At 43.8% G+C, this 27,249-nt stretch overlaps 1 protein-coding gene across 2 annotated transcripts in view; it reads right to left on the bottom strand.

Moving 5' to 3' along the window:
• NAT10 (N-acetyltransferase 10) overlaps positions 1–26,731 on the bottom strand; it is a 35,316-nt gene extending 8,585 nt beyond the window's left edge. Inside the window, exons 1-24 of one of the 2 annotated variants that reach the window (XM_032770692.2) lie at positions 26,526–26,731; positions 24,012–24,134; positions 21,943–22,034; positions 20,009–20,180; positions 19,364–19,486; positions 18,333–18,394; positions 17,868–17,982; positions 16,742–16,849; positions 15,296–15,429; positions 13,760–13,853; positions 13,013–13,111; positions 12,258–12,394; positions 11,414–11,538; positions 10,830–10,980; positions 10,102–10,198; positions 8,388–8,504; positions 6,985–7,086; positions 6,796–6,870; positions 6,006–6,122; positions 5,671–5,804; positions 3,160–3,208; positions 2,122–2,215; positions 1,918–2,028; positions 332–504 (exon numbers count right to left, since the gene is read on the bottom strand). In XM_032770692.2, the coding sequence (XP_032626583.1) occupies positions 332–504; positions 1,918–2,028; positions 2,122–2,215; positions 3,160–3,208; positions 5,671–5,804; positions 6,006–6,122; positions 6,796–6,870; positions 6,985–7,086; positions 8,388–8,504; positions 10,102–10,198; positions 10,830–10,980; positions 11,414–11,538; positions 12,258–12,394; positions 13,013–13,111; positions 13,760–13,853; positions 15,296–15,429; positions 16,742–16,849; positions 17,868–17,982; positions 18,333–18,394; positions 19,364–19,486; positions 20,009–20,180; positions 21,943–22,034; positions 24,012–24,119 (2,589 nt within the window). In that variant the 5' untranslated portion in view covers positions 24,120–24,134; positions 26,526–26,731. The remainder of the gene's footprint in view (positions 1–331; positions 505–1,917; positions 2,029–2,121; positions 2,216–3,159; positions 3,209–5,670; positions 5,805–6,005; positions 6,123–6,795; positions 6,871–6,984; positions 7,087–8,387; positions 8,505–10,101; positions 10,199–10,829; positions 10,981–11,413; positions 11,539–12,257; positions 12,395–13,012; positions 13,112–13,759; positions 13,854–15,295; positions 15,430–16,741; positions 16,850–17,867; positions 17,983–18,332; positions 18,395–19,363; positions 19,487–20,008; positions 20,181–21,942; positions 22,035–24,011; positions 24,135–26,525) is intronic. The other variant, XM_032770694.2, reaches the window with a different exon arrangement.
• Positions 26,732–27,249: the final 518 nt, after the last annotated feature.

Raw genomic sequence — 27,249 nt, 5'->3', positions numbered from 1 at the left:
CCAGTACAGGCAGGAGATAGCGCAGCAAGGAATGCAGAAAAGGCAGTCAGCTGAAGCAGGGGGTTTTGGAGATGTGAAAGAGGCGAGGAACAGGAGTGTGGCATGTGAAGTGGAAGTGTGTTCTGAGTAGAGGCGATGGTACAAAAGCAGACAGAAGGTGAGATTCTCTTATTCCCAAAGGGGTAAGTTAGACTAAACAGCACAAAATAAGAGCCAAGATGTAGGCAGTGATAGCGTTACATAGGAGCAAGTTACTCGCTCCAGAAACATTGACGCAACATGGTCTCAACAGGGAAGGAAGGAGGTGGTAATGAATGCAAATAGTACATACAGACTGTGCAGCAGAGAGGGATGTCTCTCCTAGCTGGTTGAGAAAGTACATCCTGGAGACAGCAGGAATTGTGTCCATAATCAGGTGATAGTCCACCATGTTTTGAGAGTACATCTCTAACCGCTTCAGGTCATAGGGGAGGAACACGGCTTCCAATTCAGGACGGCTGATTGCTGAGCAAATCAAAAACAGCAGTATTAGAATTGCACTTCATGTTTCTTCAGGATCTGGATAATCAAGCTTGCTGTTAATATCAATTGCCTGTGTGCTAACAGCCACAAACACAATGCACATACTTGTTTGAAATGTATACATAAACCAAACAATAGTAGATATAACTGAATCCTCAACTGGTTTAGTCATGCAAACTCTCCGAATAAATTTTAAAATTAAATAAAAGCCTGTGTAGGGCACAGTCACCTCACAACTATCTTCATGATTCCTACTCCTAGGCAAACAGTGGGCCATGAAGACTGGGCTCCTCCTCTTACTCTACAAGGGCTGAGACACATAGGTAGGGAAGCTTGCACTGCCTCTGCCCATACTGTGGCTGTCCTCTGACACGGGGGGTTAGACTCATAGACTTTAAGGTCAGAAGGGACCATTATGATCATCTAGTCTGACCTGCTGCACAATGCAGGCCACAGAATCTCACCCATCCACTTCTAAAACAAACCCCTAACCTATGTCTGAGTTACTGAAGTCCTCAAATTGTGGTTTGAAGACCTCAAGCTGCAGAGAATCCTCCAGCAAGTGACCAGTTCCCCATGCTGCAGAGGAAGGCGAAAAATCTCCACGGCCTCTGCCAATCTGCCCTGGAGGAAAATTCCTTCCGGACCCCAAATATGGCAATTGGTCAAACCCTGAGCATGTGGGCAAGACTCACCAGCCAGCACCCAGGGTTGGCAGCTTTCACCAGGAACAAATATTAAAGAAAAACAAAACACCAAACCAGACTAATTCCTATGTTCTCTTGAGAAATCATGAGCTTGTTACGTTCAAGAAACCACAGTTTACTTTCATAGATTTTTTAAGTCAGAAGGGACCATTGTGATCGTCAAGTCTGACTTCCCCTATTACATAGGCCACAATTCCTGCATCAATAACTTGTGGTTGAATTAGAATGTCTCTCTTAGAAAGACGTCCAATTCAGCTTTAAAGACTTCAAGTGATGAGATCTCCACCACAGCCTAAAGATAAACTGTTTCAGTGGTTAGTTGCCCTCATTGTGAAAAGTGGGTACCTTAAGTCCACAGTTTGACTTTACCCAGTTTCAAATTCCAGTTACTGGATCTCGCTATGTATTTGTCTGCTAAATTTAAGAGCCCTCTAGTTTCAGAGGATTTGGAAAACTTTGATCAAGTAGAGCTCTCTGATCTCAGCTATTAGGAAGACAGTACTGGAAGTTTCCACTCAGCAATAAGCATATTTTTAAGCTGAAGGGAGCAAACAGAACTGACCAACAGGGAGTTGTAGGATTCTACTAACGGCTGTAGAACATTCACAGGTTTCATTTAAGAATCTTTTTGATAAACCATGTTAAGATCTTAAGCCACTGAAGGGATTTTAGAAGCCTAGAGACTCACGAGGTTGCAACTCCTGCTTGATATTCTTGTTCTGTAGAATGTTCAGTGCTAATGAAGGGGGGAAAGTGCTGAACTGATACGACAGCAGAGACAGGAACCGCCTCCTGAAATCTTCAGGACAAGAAGAAAAGATAATGGTTACCAGCACGGTTGTGCAAAGAATACACAGAGGCTTCCTCTCACACTAGGACAACCAGCTGTTACCTTTCCAGAAGGCAGCGAGCCAGTGCTCCTGTTCACTCTCTTCTTCATTTAGCATCTTCAGCATGATACAGGAGTGCTCACCAGTCAGGTCATTCTAGGAAGGAAGACAGATTCCCATGATCCCCAGTACACACCCTTTGCATTATGTACTGAAGTGACAAAAGCAAAGACAGGTGTTGTAATAGAATTAAAACACTGGAGTCCCTCTTACCCAATTTCCTGCATGGACACGAGTTGTATTAAAAGTCACTGACCATCATGATGGAATTTACATCCCACCAGCCTTGGGGATTTGATAAATTCCAGAAAAGGGGCATTTTTTTTTTTGTTATTACTTAGCTGGCCAAAAATCTCAGCTACCACTCAAGAGTCAGAAAAACAAACGTAAAATGGCACAATGACAGGGGAAACTTAACACTTGCTGTCAGACAAGACTTACTCTAAGTGACTTGCTTTGATTTGCAGTTCTGGAATCTAATTGGCTCATGAGAGGAGATTTTGATATGAGAGTGGCAGAATTGTGAGATGGCAATGGGGCTTAACTTTATTCTAAAGACTTCTTTTCTATTACGGTCCAGATTGTGTGAATTATGTGCACATCATTTCCGTTCAAAACTACTGCAGCTGCATCACAAGTGTGGCAAATGCATAGGCAAATAACCAACCAGCCATCTACCTCGCTATCTGCACACACTTGCCTGAGTTACCTACATGGGCATTAGCCTTAAGTTTTTAAGCAGAGAAAACAGCTAAAAGATATTACAGATGGTCACTACTCCTCTTCCAAACCCTAAAATATGTTAAGACAGTTACTAGTGAGCCCATAAACCCACAAGATAAAAATGACCATACAACCCCCGTGAAACTCTCTGACACTTATTATAAGATTTTCAAAAGCACCTAGGTGCCTAACTCCCAATGATCTGCTGAGGTGCTTCAGAAAAATCCCACAACCCAAATCCTATCAGAGTACGTGGAAAGGTTTTCACTAACGTCAGTGGGAACTGGATCAGGTTCCTGAAATAGTATGATACTTACTGGAGTCTGCCTCAGGTAAACTGGTACAAATCCAGCACGTTTCCAAAATCTGGGGGTGGGGGGAGGAGAGGGGGAAGAGAGAAGAAATACACACTGGAAATTATTGAGATATTAACGCGACAGTAGTAGTTGTGACAGCAGACCTATCCTGATTGTGGAGCAAAGTTCATATGGCATCATAGTAAACTTATAACAAAAAATGTTGATCAAAAGGGCATGAAAAGGGGCTAATGATATAGACCAAACTTAGATAATAACTTATGAACAAAAAGCCTATGGCCATTAGATTCTGACATCAGAAAGTGGACAAGATTCATGTGTTAGAAATATGGGTTAACTGGTGGACACAACAATAAGGGGACAGCCCGTCCACCAAATTTTGGGACTTAAAAACAACAAAGAAACAAAAAAAAAAAACACCAACAGATTTCAGTGAACAAAAACCATGGACTCCTGGGAGATTCCTCCCTTCATCTGTGAAATCAGAGATTTCCAGACCTCAATACATCAGTGAGTGCACTAGATTATCACTGCTGGACCCGAGAGTCACCCAGACTGACACATGAAAGATCCTGTTCTGTCTTGCCATTCTCTTCCTACCAACCCAAAACTATTATCTTCTTCCTATCCTTCCCCCCTACACCAGTGGTCCCCAACCTTTTTGTGGCCAGTAGCACATGCATGTTTTCAGAAGGGTGTGGCGGGCGCCAACAATTACTCACATACAGGGCCGGCTCCAGGCACCAGTGGAGCAAGCACGTGCTTGGGGCAGCACATCCTACAGGGCAGCATTCCGTCCATTCTGCAGTCTCAGAGCTTTTTTGGTTTTTTTTTGGCGTCAGTTCTGGGCAGTGCAGAGAGAAGCTGGGAGGACAGAGAACACTGGTGCCCGCAGCCTGCAGCGCTGCAGTACTCTGTCCCCAGCAGGCGCAGAGCCATGATTTCTCTCTGGCTTAAGCTGCAGCCCCACGCCTGCCAGGGACTGAGAACATTGGTGCCCGCAGCCTGCAGCCCCAGAGTTCTTTGTCCCCGGCAGGCGCAGGGTCACGGCTTCTCTCCCCTGCTGGGCACTAGGCGGTCACACATAAATGCCCTAGCGGGCGCCATGGTGCCAGCAGGCACCGCGTTGGGGACCACTGCCCTACACCCTTGGCTCCTGACCTGATCCTGTGATAGCCCTGCCTAGCCTGAGAAGGGTCGGTGGAAAAGGATCTTCCTGGGACCAGACAGCATTCCAGATGAAGGAAGCAAGTTAGGGCCCAGAGCTGCACCGGTCCTGACCAACCTGCCTACCCGGAGCACACATTCATGACTCATTAGCTGTGCTGAATCTTGTGAATTTTAGCAGGAAGCTGTACTTTTCCCACCTTTCACTATCCTATTTCTTTCCTCTCATATCTGTCTGTTTTGTCAAAAGCAGGAACAACAAGAAGCACCAACAGCTTAGTTAAAAAGATGAGATTTTTTCCCCATGAGGAAGGCTGTTTGATGAAACAAGGGAGTTTAACCAACAGCCTTTCTGAAAACGGCATTTTGCTAAGTTTTGACTAAGACTGAATGGTAATACACAAACAATTTTATATACATTTTATATTTTGGATTCTTCTGCATAGTCAATCAGTAAACTTGGAAATTTTGGCATGAATTTCCTAGTGTTTGCTCCATGGAATTAAGCAGGATGGCGAGTCTATACTTAGAACCCCAAACTACAAATAGCTGTTTAATATTGCACTTTGCCAGTGTCATATTAACACCTTTAACTTCCTGGACCCATTTATTTCATCAATTTAATACAACAACAGTATCCCTGGGCTTGCACAGCACCACAGACCTCCTTTGCAATGGAACTGGGGCAGTCTGGCCATACAAGAACCAGAGCTTGAGATGGTAAATGCGTACTTTGCTCCTGGGCAAGCAAAAGAGGGAGAGCTCTGCATTACTCTGAAGAGCTCCTGAAGTAGTTGCATTCAGCCATCCTGAACTGTAAGTACAGATCCCACCAGAGGGGGCCATGGAGCTGTGCCAGTTTTGAAACAGAATTACGAGCAAGGGAAATATGCACAGATATCAGGACCCAAGGATACATTCATCTGTAGGGGCTCCGCTCAACTGCACTTAGTATAGATCAGCGGTTCTCAAACTTAAGCAACCCCAGGACCCACGTTTTGATTTAAAATTTTTCACAGACCCCCAATCACCCTATTCAGCGCCAGGCCTCGCCCGCACCCCACTCCTTCCCCCAAGGCCACACCCCTGCCCCACCTTTTGTCACCACCACTCCACCCCTGCTCCTTTCCACTCCTTCCCCTGAGCACGCCCTGTCCCTGCTCCTCTCCCTCCCAACGCCTCCTGCTCACTGCTGAACAGCTATTCTCTGGCATGAAGGATGAGCTGGGAGGGAGGGGGAGGAGTTGATCAGTGGGGCCCGCGGACCCCCTGGAGAACCCTGGGGGTCTGCAGACCACATTAGAGAAATGCTGGTATAGATGACAAATATGGTTAAACTCTTACTTGAGCAGCCTTGGTGTCAAGCCATAAGATACACCCAGATAATCTAAATTCTCCGCTTGTCGCTCACTCAATTTGAGAAGTAAAGGAGGCAAGTCCTTCCGAGGTGTCACAGCCTCTTCTAACAAACTGACAGCCTGGAGAGAAGAGAGGAAAAATTGCAGCCAAATTAGCAAGCGAATAACAGTCTTCACACTGACTGCAGATTAACTCTCTCAAAAGCTACAAACATGGAAGGATACATGGGACTCAGTTACTGAGGGTTTCACTGTATATTCCAATATGAACTGAATAGCCTAAAACAGCAAGAAAAAACAGGAGCACATAGAGCTTCATACCTCACTGCTTACGGTGGCAATTCCTTTTGGCTTCGGAGTAACTTTTTCTTCCAGGCAAGGGAATTTGCCTTCATAGTACATTTGCAATAAGGTCACAGCCGTGCTGCCATAACCCATCTGTGAAGGAAGAAGGGAATTTAAAACAAATTAAAATACATTAAAAAGTTCTTAAAACTGTGTGTTTGTTTTTTTTTTTAAAAGAAGATTCATGATCTCATCACATTCACCACAAAAGCTTTACATTTATAAAACACCTTTTGCCCTAAAGAGGGCGCAGGCAGTTTACAGATAATCTATACTAGTATCATTCAGCCACTACAAAAACGTATCTGCTGCTTATGTACTTAACAGCTTACAGAAGGGGAAGTGTAGGATGCATTGTCCAACTGAAGCTACCACCAGAAGTTTAGGGTTCAATCCTGCAGCCCTCAGATTAGTAACCCATCAAAATCCTGGTACTTACTGATGTACCGTCTGGAAGATGGGACCCATAAGTAGGCAGAAAGAATGACCTGAGAAGGCAGCACCCAGGACACCAAGAAATTCACAGGCTCTAATGCTTCATATCACCTCTCCACCAGCAAAACACTGCCCAGCAAGATGCTGGGAGCATTGGTTTGGTAGTACCCCTAAGGAGGATAATGTCCCTACGCTTGCTGCAGAAGCTGAGCTTTCATTGGAAGTCTCCCACCCAAACAGTGGTCAGGCCTCGTTCTGGTCATTTTGTGAGAGCAGATGAGGTGGTCCCACCGCTGGCTACCTATAGTCACAGAATGCTGGAATACATTACCCCTTGATAATCAGGGTGGACTGCAATGCGAACAACACGTCCACCCGAGAGGCTCCCAAAATCTGGATCTTGGAACTGCATGCAAAATACAAGTCAGATTAAAGAAAAGAGTTGGAGTGTTCAGAATATCAAATCAGCACTTAAAGACCCCCCCCTTCCGCATATAACCAAACAGCCAAAATGACTTACCTGCTCTGAGACAGTCCATGGAATAAGATCTCCTGAAGCCTTCCTCCCCCTAGACAGGCTGTTCATGATAGACTGGCGAGAGATCTCTCCCTCCAGACACACCTGTCAAGAGAAAGAAGGAAAGGTCTTTAGTCCCGTGCTACAGCTCCCCATTGCAGAAGCATACAGATAGAAAAACACTTGGTCAGCCATCCAGCCTACCATTTATACTGTGGGAGAACCTGTAGCATTCTAGGATCCCCTTCTGCTGGAGTTTGTACAAACACACAGTACAACAAGTGACAGGCCCTGACCTAAAAACATTCAGTCTAAAGAGACGATATAAGCAGGCAGGGACGGGAGAAGGATAGTGTAACAAAGATTATAAGTATGCTTGGAAGGATTAGATTTTGATCTGTAAACATCGATTTCACAAACCGCTAAAAAATATTTCCATCACAAGTAACTGAAGTTTGCAAAGAAAAATACTGCTTGAGAACGCAAGAGTTTGATTTAAGGATATTTACTTTGTATATTTCAATGTGTGTTGTTGGATGGTTTGAGTTTTAACAGTTATAAAGCTTTAAATTTTTTAATCTCAGCATCTACTATTATTAAAAAATTATTGTCTGACTCCAATTTTTTGACACCCCCATTTCACATAACTGTGAAAATTTAAATTGAAAAAAATAAGAAGTGCTTAAAAACAAACATTAATAGCCACCAAAATTATAACCACAAAAAACCACAAAAAACTTAATTTTGTCAACTTTAATTACAACATGCTTTAGCAAAGACTACCTATGTGCACAATCTATAGCCTGTCAGCAGCAGCTAATCACTACCCACCACCTGCCTAGCCAGTTTCACTCTTAGATTCTCCCTCTTTTCTCCTCTTAGGATGGACCTGTTCCCTACCATAGATTGTGAAGTTACTAGCATATATTACCCTGGTGATCATTACTTGATTACTGGTACTTAACGAGTCAAGGAGGCGGAAGAGCTGTATGCTTATATAGAAATGCTTAGTTAAGAATTGCAAATAAGATGCAAAAAGGTTCAATATCAATGCACCACAATTCAGTCATCTCCTAATGAGTTCGTATTTGTACCGGACTATACAAGTGCTATGAAAAAACAGGAATACAAGGGACATTGGAGAAGTAATGCGATCAACTCTCCCCAGGGGAAGAGGTTCCTGTGACCAGTACTTCGGTTTCTCAGCAGGCCCTGCAGCACAAATGGTTGTAAGCACTGAGTGAAAGAGAATGTCCTTGTGTATTTGTACAGCAGCTAGCATAACACACACAAAACTGAAACTACTATATAGTTCTACAGATATGAGTCACTTTCACACATCCTGCCACTGCATCCTTATTAAACAGTTCTGTATCCACTGTATGCTTCCGCTTTCTGTCTCTTACCTGAACAACAGCAAGTACTTCTGGCAAGGAATTCTGGGTAGGTGGGACTGGTGGCAGAAGGCAAAAGAGATGATGGGCAGGAGCATCTGAAAGCATCTGGAGGTCATTGGGAGAATTCTAGAGGGCCATAAAACAAATAAGTTACAGCACTAATTCTCTATCACTTACTAGTTAGTGTTAGCGAGACGAGTGGCTGCGTATCTGCAGACCAACAATCCTCAAGACTCTCTGCAGTTACAAGGGAAGAGTTTCAAAGTTCTAACAAAAAGATAGTAATTGCTTAGAGTTCAACACCACTATAAATCCTGCCTTCTCCCTCCTGTGAATTTGGATCTAGCAAAAACCTTGGTGTAATACTGATAGCTGAAGAAACTCTCTAAACAATTCATGGCTATCGCTCCTAGACTACGTTACTTAGATTGGATTATCTATCAGAGTTTTAACACCATAATATAAATCTACAGGTACATTTTATTACTATCGTATATACTCGATCATTACTTTTTAAGCTGCCCCCCGTCCCCCCCTAAGATGGATAAGTAAAAATGGAAAAATTTTATAACCCATTCATAAGCCGACCCTATAATTCAGGGGTCAGCAAACTTTGGCTCTTGGGCCATCAGGATAAGCTACTGGTGGGCCGAGATGGTTTGTTTACCTCAAGTGTCCACAGGCATGAACCTAAGTAAACAAAGTGTCCTGGCGCGTCAGCTGCTTACCTTGACAGGCCTGGACTGCAACTGGTGGGGAAATTTTTTTTTTTGGGTGGGAGGGGGAAGAAACTGAGAGTCAAGGGAGTAACCCCTGTGACGACCCCCTACGTGACCTCACCCCTAGCCCAGGACCCCCACACGCTCCCCATCCCATTCCTTCCCACCTTATCTGGGGAGGAGGTCTTTGAGCTGGCTGAAGCTGCTCCAGCAGGCTGGGCAGCGCGGTCACAGCCTGCTCTGGTGGGCCAGACCAGGTGGCATGGCTGCAGCATGTTCCAGCGGGCTGGGCCGGGCGGCGTGGCCGCAGCATGTCCAGCGCCCAGGCGCTCAGCCATAGCCTGCTCTGGGGGGCGGGGCCAAGCAGCACAGCTGCAGCCTGCCAGCCCTGGAGCTGCAGCTGCTTTAGAGGCTGTGGGGAGAGCAGCGTGACCAGAAGTGGAGAGACTCTGGCCCCACCTCTTCCCTTCTGACTGTGCTGCCTCTCCTTGCTCCCTCTCTTGGGGGGAGGGGCTGTGTCCCACCTCTCTCTCTATACTCGTTCATAAGCTGACCCCCTTCTCTGGTGCTTCCCTTTTTCACTAAAAAATTCGGCTTATGAACAAGTATATATGGTATTTTTAAATTAAATTTAAGGCTATTCAAAAACCCAGTTCTTATTTAATGCAACAAATGCTACTGAAGACTGTTCATCACCTACACTTCTCTCCCCTACATAATTCAGCTATCAGACTCTGTGCAAGTGCAACAGGCATGTCTAAGATTTAGTCTCCTGATTTCGCAGCCAGGAATCAGCATTAACTCACACTGAGACAGGGCCCTATTGGATGAGGAGGGAATTGGGAAGACAGTGATGTACAAAGCTAGAAGCTGGGCCTGGAGTTTGGCTCTTAACGCACAGAAAAGCTATCAAGTTATCAGTCCACTATGCTTTCTCAATTTGACCTCTTTAAAACGGCAGAGATTTCTCCATTACATCCCAGCTGACATGGCAGTAGGACTACCTTGTAGTGTGAAGCCACGTAGAGGGCCATCAGCCTCTGGAGAAAAATTTCCGACGCTTTGTGATAACAAAAGAGGGTGTCTCTGTTCACATAATATCTATGTCTGGTGATGAAGGAAACAGCTAGCGCCAAAAGACACGTCCTCTGTTGATTTATCCCAGCCTGAGGTGATTTTCCATATAGTATCACAGTATGAGTTGGCTCAGTGCCTTTATACTCCGCATCAGCCAGATAGGGTACACAGATGCCTCATTCTTTAAGCTATTGCTGTCAAAAGACTTCAGCATCAGGGCTTTGGACAGTCTTCACGCCTGATCTGTACACACCCTTTCAAGCACATCAATTAAAAAAGAAATCACATAATTTTGCCCATGGCCCTCGATCAAAACCATCCTTAGAACTCACCACTCTTCTTTGAAGCTCATGAATGGTAATAAGACACTGGCAGCCCACCCCTTAAGAAAAAAAAAAAAGAAAAAAAAAGAAAAAAAAAGCCATGCTAGGAGATTGAACCCAGAAGACTGGCCTGAGTGCACTTTGATCAGAACCTGCACTGAGAAGCACCTGGGTGGAACCTATATCTGCACAGAGCCCTACTGATATCAACAGGCTAGTCAATGGGTGCGGAATTGGGGCCTTAGATCATAGCCTTGCTGTTAGTCTCTTCTGGAAGAGCTCACTGTACCCTGCCACTGCTGGAAATAAATTATTAATTTCAGCCAGGATACAGGTCGCAGGTTTCAGGCAGTGGGCAGCCAGAAATGATCCTGGTGATGTTGAGACAATCCAAACATAACAGGTCATTGAGCCATTTTTCAACAGGGTCTCCAGGGGCATATCGAATTGACTCGTGGAGGGAGACTTCATGCAATGTACGAGCTGGAAGGAGAGATTCAACAGAAAAAACAAACATGTCTGAAGCGACAAATATTGAAGACACCAACAGGATCAGGCCCTTCAATAGCTTTGGTCCAAAAGACTGGAAGTAGCAAACCACCTACTTCCCCACCAAGCCACCCAAAATTGGACACTTAAACCTATTTCCACATAGAATCAAGGTAGTTTGATTGCTCAGGTGGAGTCCATGCCCCTATAAGTGGGTTACATTTCAGAAGGTGAGAAATTGATAATATTAAGCTTAGAGGCAAGTTACAAGTCAAGCTTCTTTAAAGCTTCCTGCATGTTCCTCCACCCCCACTCTCCACCTGAAATCCAAGTACACAAGCACCAAGGATTGTACAAGGTGCAAGTCAACAGCAGTCATATTGCTAGTTACAAATGCCTATTCAGAGATGTCAGCATGGGGAGATACCTGAGGCGAGTTTAGCCGTAGCTGTAGATTTGTTCTCTGCAGTCATGCTGGCTTGCGCCTGTGCACTCTGCTGCCGGAGCTGCTGAATCAGCTTCAGGGACAATGACCGACCAGTGCCCTCGTAACTACAGGATTAGAGATCGGAAAGTAGCAAGTAAGATGAGGCTGAAACAAAACCGCAGAAGTAGCATGACAACCTCCTATCTAAAATCCAACGTTATCTGCAGGGTTTCTATGTGTTCTGGTGCCATGTCCCATTACTAGGTCACTTGCGGCCTCACTGTTGGTACAAGCTTACTTTATTCCCACACAAACTACATCACCTGACGCTGAAACGCAGTTGTTTGCAAGGTGAAAGACAGCAGCTCTTTCAGGGCACTACAGTGACGTGACAGGAAGTGACTGAATTTCTGGTAGAAACATAAGGGGAATTTAAACAGGCAGGATACAATAACCTATACTGGACTATAGCCACTATGTTGGAATTTTCTTTGTTTCCTTTTATTCAGAAAGTGGCTGCTCTCCACAAACCCTACAATTCACTTCTCCTAACAGACTTCATCATCATGCTTAAACATTTGCTCCTTGTACAGGCACAGAACAGAGCATGTCTTCATGCCAAGCTCAGGCAATTAATGAAGCTGGACTACTGTCTTCATTCTCTTCTGTGGGTCAACAGTCAATTCAAAGGCAGCTCTCAGCCAAGTGGTTACTCAAAAGGGTCAGTACTAGCAGAAAGAGCATAAGGCCTGCCCTGAATGACAGCAGTAAATCTGCAGGGTCCTGCGAGAAACTGCCCTTGCTGTTTGTTTCCCAGACAAGCAGGCCTGCATGAATCTCTCACCCATTGATCGTAGAAGCCATAAAGACGAGATAAGGCCCCAGTAGGTTTTTCACCAGAGGAAGGGGGATGGCAGCAGCTTCATCAATCACCACAAGTTCAGCCTGGCCCAGTTTCACAGCATCGGCGGGATGTATGTACTGCAAGGAGCGAAGTAGCATTTTACTAAGGTAATCCCTATCCAGAGCGGCTGTCTAGGAGTTGAGGAGACTTCAAAGGAGGCAAAGCTGCAGTCCTATAAAAAGAGTTTCCTTCCAAGGTCCCAGTCTCTGATTAGAGAGAAATGGCACGCAGGCACTGTGGTAAACTAGTTGGGTGAACTTTAGTGCCAATCCAGGGAGGAGGAATAGCAGATCACGTGCTTTGTGTCATGTCTATGGAGCAACAAAAGCACTTTGTTTGTATTAGATTAGGTCTCCTTCATTTCTCCTGTCTGCTATACATTTGTGCTCTTCCACCACACTTTTCAGGACACTATTATAACACATACCAAAAGACAAGCATGTGCAAATCCAAGTGAAGATTCTTGACTTACAAGATCTCCACAGAGCTAGATAAATAGCTGCCTTTGCGGAACCCATTGATCAGGAAGCAATTTGCCTCCTCTAACCTGATTGAATACACAACGGTGTGTAACATCGTTACATATTATGTAAAATGAACACACTTAAGTTTAAAAATGTAAGCAATATGCTATAATTCCAGTGGCCATGAATGGGAAATAGTGAGGCTGGAGAAGAGACGTGAGGGTTAATTACCTGGATAGTCTGTCTGTGCTCCTTGAACACATTCACTCTGACGACCGCTTTATTAAACTCAGGATTCAGAGACTGAATAATCTCATAGTCCAGATGTTCCTGAAGGAAGAGATTAAACAAAAAGATGCAAGACCTAACAGAACAGCAGGCTGTGAGAAAAAGTGCTTTTCTCACCACATTCTGCTAGTTTAAATATTAAATTTTCCATTCAGATTCTCACTTGCACTCCTGAGGGTCAGTTTATTTGCACAGAAATTCTGTAAAGAAAGCCTCAATCTGGTTAAACCTACCTGTATTCCTAAAGTAAAAACCATTCAATGAGATCCATCAGAGAGCTGGTTTCTCCAATACTTGCAAAGTTCATGGAGTAGCAGATCCAAGAATAAATTCCATTTCTTAGCAAAGAAGCAATTATTTAATCTATGTCACTTGTATTCCTAGCATTTACTCTAAATCAAGGGCCCTAATTGAAAATCTGGTATTAAAAGCAATATCCATTTCCTTATGCAAAGGAATCTAGTTTCACAGTATTTCTGATTTACAAATACTGAATGTAAAATATCACTGCAATCTGATTCACTATATACTTCTGCAGAGCATTATAAAGACTTTTAGGAGCAAACAGCCTATAGCTAAAAAGGTATCATTTTTAAAATAACCACATAAAAACCAAAATGAGAAATGCAGTTTTAAATCCCTACCTAAACACAATTCTATGAAACCACTGTACAAGCCTGCTCTCCTTACCTGGTACTGCAGTGCATCAAAGCCTTTAAATACAAACTCAAATAGTGTGTGAAGATTATCTGGACTGGGAGATGTCACAAAGATGTTGGAGTAACTGTTGAGGAAACAAAACAGGGTTTTAAATCCTTTTATCCAAAGCAGGGTGAATGATTCAGTTCATATTATATAGAGCACGCAAGACATTATAAAACACTGAAATTTTTGCATACTAACCATCTTAAACCATAAAGAGTTTACAGAAGGCAGATTTATAACTGTAACAGAAAGCAACAATTAAAGTAAAACACTCTTCCTACCACACCTATAGGATACTTCTGTGTGTACCCTATGCCAAAGTATTCAGCAGCGCACACTGCTCTACTTCTGCATTCACCACTTACTTCTCCTGAAATGTCCACAAGTAGGAATCCTAAAAGTGTTTTCAAATTTAGTTTTCCGAGTGGGGTCTCCAGTGCATGCTGTCTGCTCCACCTCACCTTTTTGACTGTAAGCTGTATGGTCCAATGGCCATCTTCATTTTGTACCAAACAGCATTTTGTCAGTGATCAATAATAAATCATCATCTAACCTTAAGTTCTTTTTACTTTTAACAAGAATTAATCTACCCTTCTATGAACGAACCTGAATCAGTGACTAAAGCAAATTATTTAATGTATTGTAATATTCCCATCACTATATCAGGATGAGAATGGCTACTTAAAAATTACTATTTTGGACATATATTAAGTTCATTTATTTCTAAAACAAGCAAATCAATATTCTCAGATATCTAATAAAACTCAAGCTCACAAACAAAGGACAGTGGACTTCATTACATGAACGGATGTGACTTTAGTTAGATACAGCAATAGTACAATTCTCTCTCCACACAAAAGTAGATAAAAGATAAATCTCAATATTTAAATTAAAATGTACAGACAGGTCACTTGAGAATTATGTTCCTGTGTTACTAGTTCTAGCAAAATCCATCACTTCTTGTTGACTGATACCTGAAAAAGAAATAACTGACACCCCCATCTGAATCTGTTATGAATCTACAACCCTATCCACATTAAGCCACCATGGCAAAAAAAAAAAAGTACATTCAAAAAGCCCTTCATTTCCTGGGACTACCTGTTCCAATGTACACAAGTATTATGTTGTTTATCTACTAGAGCCCTGATTCTATGAATACTTTGAGCCCCTGAACAGTCCCATGGTACCTACAGATACAAGCACACTGTCAGAGTTCACCACACTTTTATCCTCAACTTCTATTGCTCATTGGTTTCACTACACAACTGAGGACTGATTTTTAGTTGCCTACTTTAACTTTCCTTTTTAATGTGATTATTCTGACTTTTAAAAGATTTAAAATTTCCTGTTAGTATAAAAATGGAAAGATTTGGAAATCAATGTGACTACTCATCCAAATGCATAAAAAGGATTGCGTAATATATGTATATTATTGACCCACAAATGCACCTCAAATCCTTCTCAGCCTTCTCATTATTTACAAATGCAAATAAAAGTCTGGAAGGCTGAGGGTAAGCTTACCCAAAAGCCACGGCTCCAGCTATAGCCAGTCCTAAAGCAGCAGATTTACCACGTCCCCTGGCAGCTGTTAAAGCCACGGTGCTCCTCAGAGTCTTCTCAGAAATGGCTTCAATAAATTTCAAGAGCGCTTTTGCCTGGTGAATAGGAAACAAACACAGGAGTGGTGTCTAATGGAGCAATAAAGCCATGTGCACATTTACTGAATGGTATCACTAATGGGAGCTGACACATCCCCTTTTCCAGGCATTGGGGGGCAAGACCGGAAACAATGAATAAGAGAGACATTAAAACTGGCCAATTTTTTTTTATTTTTACTGCTTGATACTTAAATCACAATCTCTGAACATACTTGCCCCCTGAGCTCTCACAATGGGACTGGGCAAGACAGAGAATGATAGTTATCATTATATTGTGGATTTCAAGAACATGTTTTACTTGAACTTTAGATCACTTTATACCAGGAGATTTTCATAAGCACCTTACTGTCATTTGTACCTAATTCCCCTTGGAAGTCCCAGAACCTCCCCATAAGGTAGGAAAGTATCTGATCTATTGTGGAGATGGCAGGAACAGTGAGGTTTAGAGACTTGCCCAAGGTCACACAGCAGGTCAATGGGAAGAATTTTAAATCCTAGTCTCAGCTCTAACCGCTAAGTGTACTCCCAAACCAACCCTACAAACTGGGTATCATGAGGAAGCAAGGGCAAAGTAGGGCCCGTTTTAACTCTAGAGACATCTACACCCTTTAATCTGTGGAAGGGTGAAGATAATAGCAGCAAGAGTAATAAGTATTTGTCTTTTCCAAAGCATCCTTCACTCAGAAAGATCTTACAGCCCTTCTCAAATCATCTGCTTGCAAAGTTACTTCTCGCAAGGAGAACTGTACACAACCAGCACACTGCACCACACCAGGGATGGGGACGTTTTGAACAAGGGCACCAAGACACGCCCTTGCTCAACGGAAAGAGCTGGGAATCTTTATCATCCATGGACTGGACTTGGAGTTTAAGTTGTTAAATGTAAGACACAAAATAAGTTATGTGATAGCCCATTTTACCACCTCTTAAGGTAGCAGAACTAAGTCAACTCATACCACGATTTGAACATGTGGCTCAGTTGCTCACTTATCACAAATCTGATGCTTTGAGAGCCCTACGCCATTTCCTCTCGGTAAGTGAGCTTGCTAGCACAACCCCTCAGCCTCTTTCTATTCTAACCCTTCCTTTCATTACGGAAAGTCAAGCTGCTTGAAGAGGCCTCTCACACCTGCCTTTGAGCTGCCCTATCACGTTAGCTCTTCCAAGCAAGCCAAGAGAGAGTTGCTTTCATGTAGGAGGCAGCACTGGCTCGTGAACTTTTCATTCAGAGGAACAGTATGGGACAAAAACATGAACGGCTGGGGTATCTGTCAGGAGAACAGCTTTCCCAGTTTAACACCATGCCAACCTGATCCAGAGTTTTACAGCTATCCACCAGCACTCCTACAGGTTGCGTATCCTGCAAGCTCTCCTTCAATTCCTTCAGCTCCAGATCCTGAGGTCTGAGGTTATCCTCCTAGAAGCAAGAGAATTTAACAAAGCAGGATTAATAAGGGACCTTTCAGCACGGCTGCTACTTCCACACCGGTCATATCTTTATATGGCAGGAAGAGAAGTTCTATTGCAAATTTAATAAGCTATACTGTAGATGGGGGATACATTTGGGTCCAACATATAATAATACATCCTTCAGAATGAGGGATAGGTAAGGTGTGAATCCAATCCTCTCTGGACTTGGATTAAAAGAATGATCAACCCAGCCTCAGTTCTAGATTATTGAGAACTGGTACAATAGGCTGTATTAACTCAGCAGAAGAGGGGATTATTGCTAGATATCTTTCTAAAGGTTTTTTTGGTAAGTCATCTTCAATCTATGGATCAGAACTTCTCAGGACTCAAATAACTCAAAATTCTGTTGCAAATAGTGATGTACAAGTTTAGAGCACCTTCTGTTCCCCATGCTTCCAAGACTTTGCAGATTATACACAGACACTTCTTTCATCAGTGAAATGCAGTAAGTGCATAACAGCAATATTATTCAACAGTTTAGGTCAAGTAGTAAGGAGAAGCATCTAACATACTACAGGGAATTTTGGTGACCAGAATTACCCAGACAGTAATATTCTCAGGACAGAGAGCTAAACCCTGATATATTTGTAAAACATGCCAAAAGATATTCAGCCATTATAAGCGATCAGCCTCTCATCTGACAGCTGGCATTGCCAGCAGCACAATGCTTCCTGTCAAACTGCTAGAGGATTTTTTCAGCAATGATTCAAAAGAGCATCCACTGCTGAATCACTGGCGCCGCTCCCGATAGGCACTCAGATAGATACTGCTTCCCAGATATAAGAAGCAGTTGAATCATCAAGTCCAAAATTTAGAATTGGTTCTGCTCTCCTTTAGTCTGAGGTTAGAATAATCCTTGCTATTTAGTGGGGAAGAACTACCTCATCTTTATCAAACTTTAAAATACTGTTTGCATTTTTGCCTTGGAAAAGACTATCTGAATCAAATAGGTACTGTGCACTTACCTGAGACTGTGGAAGAACCGGTGTTATGTTTGCAATGTGACTAGAGATTGGCAAGATGTTGAGCTGATCATCAATCACTAGGCAGTTCTTACAAGTGGCCAGAGACAGAATGAACCTGCATGATCAGACAAAGCCAGCTCAAATACAGCACTGGTGACACCAGGGTTTATTTACCCTGGCTCCCTTTCTCTCCAAATGCTGCATTTACAATCTGGTCCTGCTTTTACACAGTTTTATAGCTGGGCTGAAGCAAGTTAGTTACTCGTCTGTCTGTCTCTCTCTCTCACTCACTCACACACACACACACACACCAGCAAAGTGCAGCCACTTCTGTGATAAGAAGGCACATACATTATTCTAAGTTAACAGGACATTGTGCCAATCCTGAAACAAGACACTGCTGTGGATGCCTTTCTTGCAAATGCAGACTTGTTAACTTAGGTTTTCAAGCTCCTAACAACTCACCTTTCGTTAAACCTCCCCACTATGTCCTGATGTGCCTCTGTTCTGTAGCGTGAGTGAACATCCTGAAATAACAAGACAAAGATCACTCAGTCTCACAATTTTGAAACATGAAGGAATCTCTGGGCTACAGCACAGTTTATATGGAATATAATTCATATGGACTATCAAATATCCCTTTGTCCCCATCCATTCTTGACTATGCCTCTCCTTCCCCCGGCATAAAACTTCCTTTCTCTATATACCATGGATCTCCCCTACCCTCCAAATTCCTCTTTAAAAATACCACCTTTTTACCCTTCCCCGCACTAATTTCCATGCCAGCCTTATCTACTCCATGAACCTAATGTGATTGCATCATATTGTCTAATTTATGGCCCAGTCATGCAGCAGCTGAATACCCCATGGTGAATGCCTCATCAGTGAAGCTAGAAAAAAACTGGTTCTCCAATTCAAATGCTGACTCAATTACTACTAGTGAAACTCCCTAGCTGAAAAATGAATATATTCAGCATAAATAGGTTACACTTCAGAGACTTTATCAGTAGTGAAGTTGCTCCTATTTAACAGTAGGTATGAATTTGGCAAATTGAGCTCTTCTTTCCAAGTGAATAAAATTCTAGCAAATGTGCCTCCCTCCGCACACACCTCCCACCCCACCTTGCCAAAAAGGGTAAAATTGTACATTCTATTTGCCTGTATAGTGTCCAGACCAAAATCATTAATACCTTGTGACACTGAGGTCCCAGAGAAGAATCGAACCCTTATTCTATATCTAAAGAATTAAGTTGTTAATCATGCTCCTCACCTTTGATTCCTCAGTCTAGGAGGAATTCAAGTCACCTTACTAAGCAGAACTGCCGAATGGCAGAAACACACACAATGGCAGAGAAATAACAGTAAGATGTGGGGTGGAGCGGGCACTTAAATGATGACTCAGCATATAATATAAAGCTGAAGAGAAATGCACTATGTCTGGAGAATCGGGACCACCGTGTGGGAAAGGATCAGAGGTGCTTGTTAATCAAACATACCATGGTGATTGTATACAGCTGCTTCAGTGAGTTCATAGTTCTGAGGAGAATCACCACAATTCCACCTCCTTCTACTGTTTCAACAGTTCTAGCCAGCAGGTTTGGAGTCAAGGCTTCAAAATCCTAGCAAATAAAAACATAGTAAAAAACAAATTCAAGGTTGTCATGAGTCTGCCAGTTGTCCTGGAATCGACTAACAGGAATCAACATATTTCTGGAGGTATGCAGTGTAGTTGTAGCCATGTCAGTCTAAGAAAATTAGAGAGAGAGGGTGGGTGAGGTAATATCTTTTAATGGACCAACTTGTGTTGGTGAGAGCGCCAAGCTTGTCTCTCACCAACTGAAGTTGGTCCAATAAAAGATATTACCTCACCCACCTTCTCTCTCTATAATCTCTGGAAGGCAAGTGTCTATAACATTAGTGTTTTCTTGCTTCTAATTACAATTCTGCCAACAAATCCACTGCCAACAGATCACAAAAAGCCATACAAAATACCTTGAGCCATCATCACTGAAAAATACAAGCAAGACAAAGATTTCTCCTGTAAGGCATTTAAATTGCTAGAAAGGCAGTAAATGGTCCAGGGGAAAGACGACTCTCATTCTAGTGTAATTTTTTTTTAAGCTAAATGATAAATTTGTTACCTGGAGTACACACATGCCAAAGGTGTTACCAAGAATTTTATGGGTCTCTTTGTAATAGCAGTAGCGAATGTTTGTGGCTGCTATAAACAACTCAAAAGGGTCATCCTGGTTTAGGTTTAAAGTTCCACTTTTAATCTTCTTTTGTAGTTGTCTCATTCGCTTTTTACGGTGGCTGAAAAGAAAAAAAACCCAAACGATTATATGGGAGTTGTCATGGGAAGAGGGCTGGGCTGAGGAGGCTGTTTGAGATCTGGTTCAGATTTAAAAAGAGGGTTCCAGAGTTCAGGCTCCAGAGTAAACCAGGGGTAATGTTTGGGTTCACAGTGCTAAACTCATCAACTGTTCTTAAGCGAGTTCAGCCCAAAAATCACAGAAATCAAATAGGACCAACTGAACTTGAAAAATGTCAGTTGTCTTGTAGCCAAATCTGAAGGAAAAAAAAATCCCCAAAACAGGGCCCCTTTTGATTCTGAACCCAAATTTGTAGGTACAGATTCAGATCCCCTTAAAGTCGAGGATTTTGATATGAGGGCCCCCAGTCTGCATCCAGTTCTAAGGATTTGTCCACACTACAGATGTTACAGCACTGCAGCTGTGCCATGATAGTGCCATAGTGTAGACACTTGCTAGTTCTTCTGTCAACCTAACAGTATCTATACTGGGGCTTAAGTCACACCTCTGAGCAACACAGCTGGGTCAACCTATGCTTAGGTATAGACAAGGCCTGCACAACTTGTAAAGCGGTGAGGGCCATATTAATCCAAAGAAAACAGCTGAGGGCCAAACTCCTCTGGCCCTGCTGAGCAACCGCTATGCCGCCCCCGCCAGCGCCACCAGATCCTCTCAAAACACAACACAGCCCCCAGTGCCGCCCAGCTCCCCTGAATACTCCCCGCACCTTCGCCCCCCCCAAGCAACAGCTGCCCCATGGAAAAACCCTCTTCCCATGCTGCCCCATCAAACAGCGGTGGTTGAACCTGGTAAATTGTTATACGCGGCCTCTAAAGTAGTATAAATAAGGTAAAAGAAAAATTCTTTTCTGCCTAGAAGTAAGAACAAGCTCTTCCCCAACTTTGTAACAAGTGCCCCTGTCAAGTGAAATAAGGAAGACATGGAAGGCAGCACCTCCAGACAGCTGCACCCTTGGAGATGGGGATGGGTAGCCAGACCAGATCAGAGAAACAGGCGCCACCTGACTCCTCGTCGCATACTCAGCTCCCACCCCTCCGGCTCGCCTAACTCACCCCTCCCGCCACTGCCCTCCACATCGACCTCCTCCCAGCCCCCACTCCCTGCTCGCCGCTCAGCCCTCTGCAGCCCGCCCACCGCCTCCTCACCCCCCAACTCCCTCTGGCTCGCCTCCTCAGCCCCTGCCACTGCCCGCCCACTCGCCTCCTCAGCCCCCCACCCCTCTGGCTCACCTCCTCATCCCCACCACTGCCCGCCCGCTTGCCTCCTCGGCCCTCCTCCCTCACCCGCCACTTGCCTACTTACCTCCCGCGGGTCACACAACGAGCCCACCTACTCACCCCCCGCGGGCCGCACAGTGAGTCCACAAGGGCCGCATGCTGTGCAGGCCTGGTATAGACCATGGCTAAATGTTATTGAAGTTATTGGGCGTGTGGGGGGAATGACGGGACAACTAAGGTAGAGAGGGTCACCAGGCCACAGACTCTGCACTGGAGCTATGATTAGAATTCAGCAGTTCCTGGTTCCCAGCTCCACACTTCTGCCACACTATTCAAGTCAAAACAAACAGTTCTATTACACTGAAACTTTTGTACAATCGCCACAGGATTTAGCCTAGTTTCTCAACTCGCTTGAATCATGCGACCTACATACAGCTGACCTGACAAGAAGCTCCCTTAGATCAACTTCACAACTTGGAGTGCAATTAGACTCCCCACAAAGAGTGAAAAACAAAAACTTCTTACCTGCTAAAGCCCAGCTCCTTCTTGTAACACCACAGCACTGAGGGTCTGGCCTTCACAGCTGCTTTAGACAGCATGTGATGGAGTATAACCACCTACCAAAACAAAGGCACATTAACCAACAGCTGCACTGAGAGGAGACCATCATGAAGTGAAACATTTTTTTAGATCCCAAGTGGAAAATATCAGATTTTAGGAATAGACTTATATTGCACAAGTTTTCAGTAACAACAAGAGTTAGGAGATGGCACAACTCATATCCAGCACCTTGTACTGCCCCCCAGAACATCAGAACATGAACCCATGCCAGGCATGCTACAGATTATAATCTGGAGCAGAACTGCTGGGAAAGGGGATCGTTTCTAAAGTCTGGATGGGCAGTGCAAAACCCGTCAAGCCATTAAAGCAGATCTGTGCAAAGTGAGGGCTGCCAACTCTTTGCTTCAATTATTCCCTCCTATATAGTTCCATATTTTTGCCATATTTTTAAAACATATCTGACACAAAATAAAGCATTCTGTATACAAAGCAGATTAATCTCAAACATCAAAAGGTTTATATGTATGCTGAATGTCTAGCTGCACACTGCATAAAGGAGGAAAGGATGGGTAACTAGTTACTAGACAAACTGGTGTCTCCTTCCAAATAACTTGTTTGTAATGGCTTATTTAGGCCTGGTGTACAAACTGTGTACAAGCTGTCAAGTAGGGTGCCATTTTTTTTTTTAATCAGCGGAGTTATACCAGTATAACTACATCCACATTAGCGGTTGTATCACTATGAAAGTGCTTTATACTGGTATAGTTTATTCTCCTTTTTCCACAGGAATAAGCTATAAATGAGTCTACACTGCAGAAACGGTTTGTACCGCCTGAATTATATAAGTGTAGTATAGCAGCAGCACATTTAAAACAATACAACTTTTGCATTTAGACAAGGCCTTCACTGTCTACTGCACAGGCAGACTTTTAAACAAAGGTAACTTTTCCCCATGTCTCTTGAAACCTGCGTCAGCAGACAACAGCAGCATTGCAGAGGCAGCACATTCAACCCCTATGTAGTAGATGGGGGTTTCTGATGGGCAGTGTTAGTCATTCTCTCTCACTAGAACAACCACTGAGAGCCCAAAGGGGAAGATGTATGGGAGAAGTCTTTCCATACAATGCTCCCTCTACAAATTACTCCAGTAGGATTTCTACTGTGGTGAACCTTGCAAGGTAACTGGATCGGTAACACCTGGCTTAAGTCACAAAGGTGACACAATCTGTAGGAGAACATTAGGATAAATTTTACCACTTTAAATTAAATGAAGGAAACTCTCATCAGCCTTGCAAGGGAGTAGAGAGTCTTTTTCCTCTAAGAAGAGTTCAGATTCTTCTTTATTTTACCTACTGTATTTCATCTTTCCTGAGCTTTTTTAAAATAGCAGATGATGCTTAGTACACTTCTACCCAGATATAACACTGTGAAACCGCATTATATCGAACTTGCTTTGATCCACCGGAGTGCACAGCCCTGCCCCCCAGAGCGCTGCTTAACCCTGTTATAGCCGAATTCGTGTTATATCAGGTTGCGTTATATCGGAGTAGAGGCGTAGTTATATCCTTCCAAGCATTATTGATATTCTTTGTGTTTCTATTATTTCATGGTCAATACTAATATAAATATCACACTCTACAGCATTTACATCCTTATTTGGTACAACGCATAGTATATTTACAGAAAACCTTCTCTAAAAATGAACAGTATACTAACTCAATTACAGAATGTCTACTTGTCAGATAAGATTCTCATCTCTGCTGCTCTAGAAATTAATTTCCTTCCTTATGAAAGGTGCAAGTTATTTATACCTCAATCTATTTATCATTGTTGGCTGCATATTCAGCTCTCCATGTGTTATGTTGGCCACATCCACACAATATGTACACTACACCTGTATGGCCCTGAGGACGTCACATGGGCCGCAGCTGCGTGCTGACTGGGCTGTGGGTTGAGAACCACAGCTCTAGACTCAGACTGTACACTAACTAAGAAGAGCTACTGAAAATATCTGGTGCTAGGCTGATAGTTACCTGATCCTTGCCATGGTCTCCAACTAGAACAAACAATGTCCTATGTCGCTCAGCCACTCCATTCTCAATTAGCACTCGAATGCGATTGTCTACCTTCTTGCGCTGCATGGTTAGTAAAAATGCCTGAAAAGTTTTTTCAAAAAAGTTAGTCAGCCTCAGACCTACAACAGCATGTTTCAGTTTACGATGTACAGCGGTACCAAGAACATACGATGCTCAGAGTTTTTATGAGATGATTGATATTTTTACATCAGATATTCTTTGCTTTTTTTTTAGTCTGACACTATCTTCCAACACAATCACAGATTTCATGGTTTTGCTTTTTTTGAAGTATCTGATTTTAAAAAAAGCAATTTGACAACTTCTCAGGGAGACTGTTTACATTAGAATGACTTTTAAAGAAACATTTAAACACAGTGCAATAACTCAGAAAGGTTTGTCATACAATTCAAAAGCAGACAGCATTTTTCCAACACTAGGTTTCACTTGTAAATAAATAACTTTAACGAGCACGGCAGCACCTTCTTCCTTCCAATTGCCCAACCCTTAAGTTAACAGTACTGGATATATTTGTATTGTTCCAACAAAGTCACTAAGATAATGAAATATTAGATCTTAATCACCTTATTCTGATTACCATGTTGCTTTTTTCTCCTCCACTGTCACCACAAGATTTAAGCAGCTGTTATTTCACAAAGCACTAGTTACAGATTAAGAACTTACTCCAGTGGGAAGCAGCATTCCAAGTTCTCAAAGAGGAAATGGCTATTAAAGTTGCATTAGGTTCACAAATCACTTTCTGGCTCCTGAGATTACCAAAAGAGTAACTTGGGTAATATTTTGGGAAGCACAAGGAAGGATGAAAGGCTTAATCAAACTGTCATTTTATGCTTAGGTACTTCATTGGGCAACACAGGACCAACTCAAGGCACCCGCAAACCAAGCACAAGCTTGGGGCGGCACAATTTCAGGAGCACCATTCTGAGAGGTGTTTTTTGGTTGTGGTTTTTTTTTTTTTTTTGCTTGGGGTGGCAAAAAACCTAGAGCTGGCCCTGGCGCGACAAAACTAAAATCAGTGCAGTATGCTGCTGGAAAAACAGAGATGTCATTTCCAATGGTATACAGCTCTAATGTTTTTTGAGATGCTGGACTTTCCCTGTCACTGACCATTAGTCTAGCAGTGCTTTTTGAACACTACTGCAGGACAACGTAATAAGCAATGGCTCAATTTTTATGCCATGCTTTAACTATGTGTAGTCACATACACACACACAGAACATGACTGTCAATGAATCATATCCAGCTGGATGAAAGTTCTAGCATGTTCATTTCCAAAATTTAGACCTCTATTCAGTGAGCTAAAGGATTATATTAACTCCAGCGAAGAGCAGCACTGAGGTAGTTCAGCCAATACACAATACACTGTTTTGATGGGCTGCAAAAAGTTTCCCAGACCCATTGAATCTACCTGAAATTGTAAAGAGTATATCCTTTTTGTTCTTCAAGTGTACATGTGCATCAGATCCTTACAAGATTCTCTGAAGCAGAAGTGATAGAAAAGGGCTATTTGATTACCCAGTCCAGTGGTTCTCAAACTTTTGCATTGGTGAACCCTTTCACACAGTAAGCCTGAGTGATCCTTCCCCCACTCTTAAAAATTAAAAACATGATTTTTATATTTAACATTATAAATTCTGGAGCCGAAGCAGGGTTTGGGGGTGGAAGCTGACAGCTCACAACCTCCATTTAATAACCATGTGACACCCTGAGAGGTCATGACCCCGTTTGAGAAACCCTGACCTAGTCCATCCTCTGCCTGCTTGGGCTGCTCACTACTGTAATTTTCATATTCCAAGGTGACTAAACACTTCCATAAAACCAGAATATTTTCTTCAGAAAACAAAACAAAAAAAAAAAGCAAAACACAAGATGTCCTCGGACACAACCACTGTTGTGACTGCAAAACTACACAGGCCCTCTGATCCGCATGTAAAGCCGAAAAAAACGAGGAAGCGGAGCTGTACAGGAATGATTTCAAGAATATTCCGACTTTGACTGCGGCTGGTTGGGAAGAACGAGTGTGGGTTGGGGAGAAAGACTAAGATTAACAGAGAAACAGGAAAATTGAGAAAAACTGAGGAGTAGGATGGGAGAAAGACCCCAGAGAAGCACTGGGGGGTGGGGGAGTCAGGAAAATAAACAGGCTTGTGAAAGCGTTGGGGCAGGATCTAAAGGGCTGGGCGGTGAATTAAATCACACGCATAGATCATGGCCGCCAGGCTAACTAATGCGAGCCACATGGCAGAAACTTCTTACATTTTCATTTCCAAAACTCCAGCGGACGGGAGGAGAAAAAAAACGGCTCCAAGGGCAAACCGATCCACACCTCCCAAATCCGCAGCCCAGCCGCTGCACAGAGCCCACCACATGACAAACCATCGCTGAGAACAGGGCTCGGAGGCGGAAGGATGGGCCATCACTCACTACCACCATCGCACGCACCACGCGGCTCACCTAGCCCGGCGGCGGCAGCAGCTCCGGTCCCGGCAGAGTCTCGGCCTCTGGCAGCGCGGCGAACTCACCCACGTGCCGGCCCGGCTGCGAGACAGGCGGCCCGCGCAAGAAAGACCCGGTAGAGGAAGGCTACGCTACGCTGCACGGCGCAAGGAGCATGCTCGGTAACTTCTGCCGACGCCTGTGCCCGGAGTCCGCCCTCACTTGGCACCGCCTCCCGGCTGCAGCTGCTCGCGGGACTGCAGGGGAGGGGACGGTCGGCGTCGAGCCGGGAGCACTGAAGGTGCAGGAGGGGCAAAGAGCTGGCGGCAGGGGAAGGAGCGGGAGGCGGACCAAATAAGAGGGGGTTGCGCACAGGGATGCTTCCATTTAGGCGACCGCCTCCAGCATTTGGGAGGGCGGCAGACTGCTCCGGTGGACCTCCCGCAGGCACGCCTGTGGCAGGTCCACCGGAGCCGCGGGACCAGCAGACCGTCCGCAGGGACGCCTGCGGCAGGTCCACCGGAGCCACAGGACCGGCGAGCCAAAACCCTGGCGCAGCTCCTGGGCGCCCAACCCACGCTGGGAATCCCGCTCCTACAGAGGGACGCCGCAGTTTCTAGGCTAGTTTGATGGCTGCGGAGTCAGACGGGTACGTCTACACTACGGGCTTATTCCAATTTTATATAAACCGGTTTTATAAAACAGATTGTATACAGTTGAGTGCACGCGGCCACACTAAGCA

This window comes from Chelonoidis abingdonii, chromosome 4 (genome assembly GCF_003597395.2).
Source record: "Chelonoidis abingdonii isolate Lonesome George chromosome 4, CheloAbing_2.0, whole genome shotgun sequence".
NCBI lineage: Eukaryota > Metazoa > Chordata > Testudines > Testudinidae > Chelonoidis > Chelonoidis abingdonii.
This window is presented reverse-complemented; position numbering and strand designations above follow the sequence as displayed.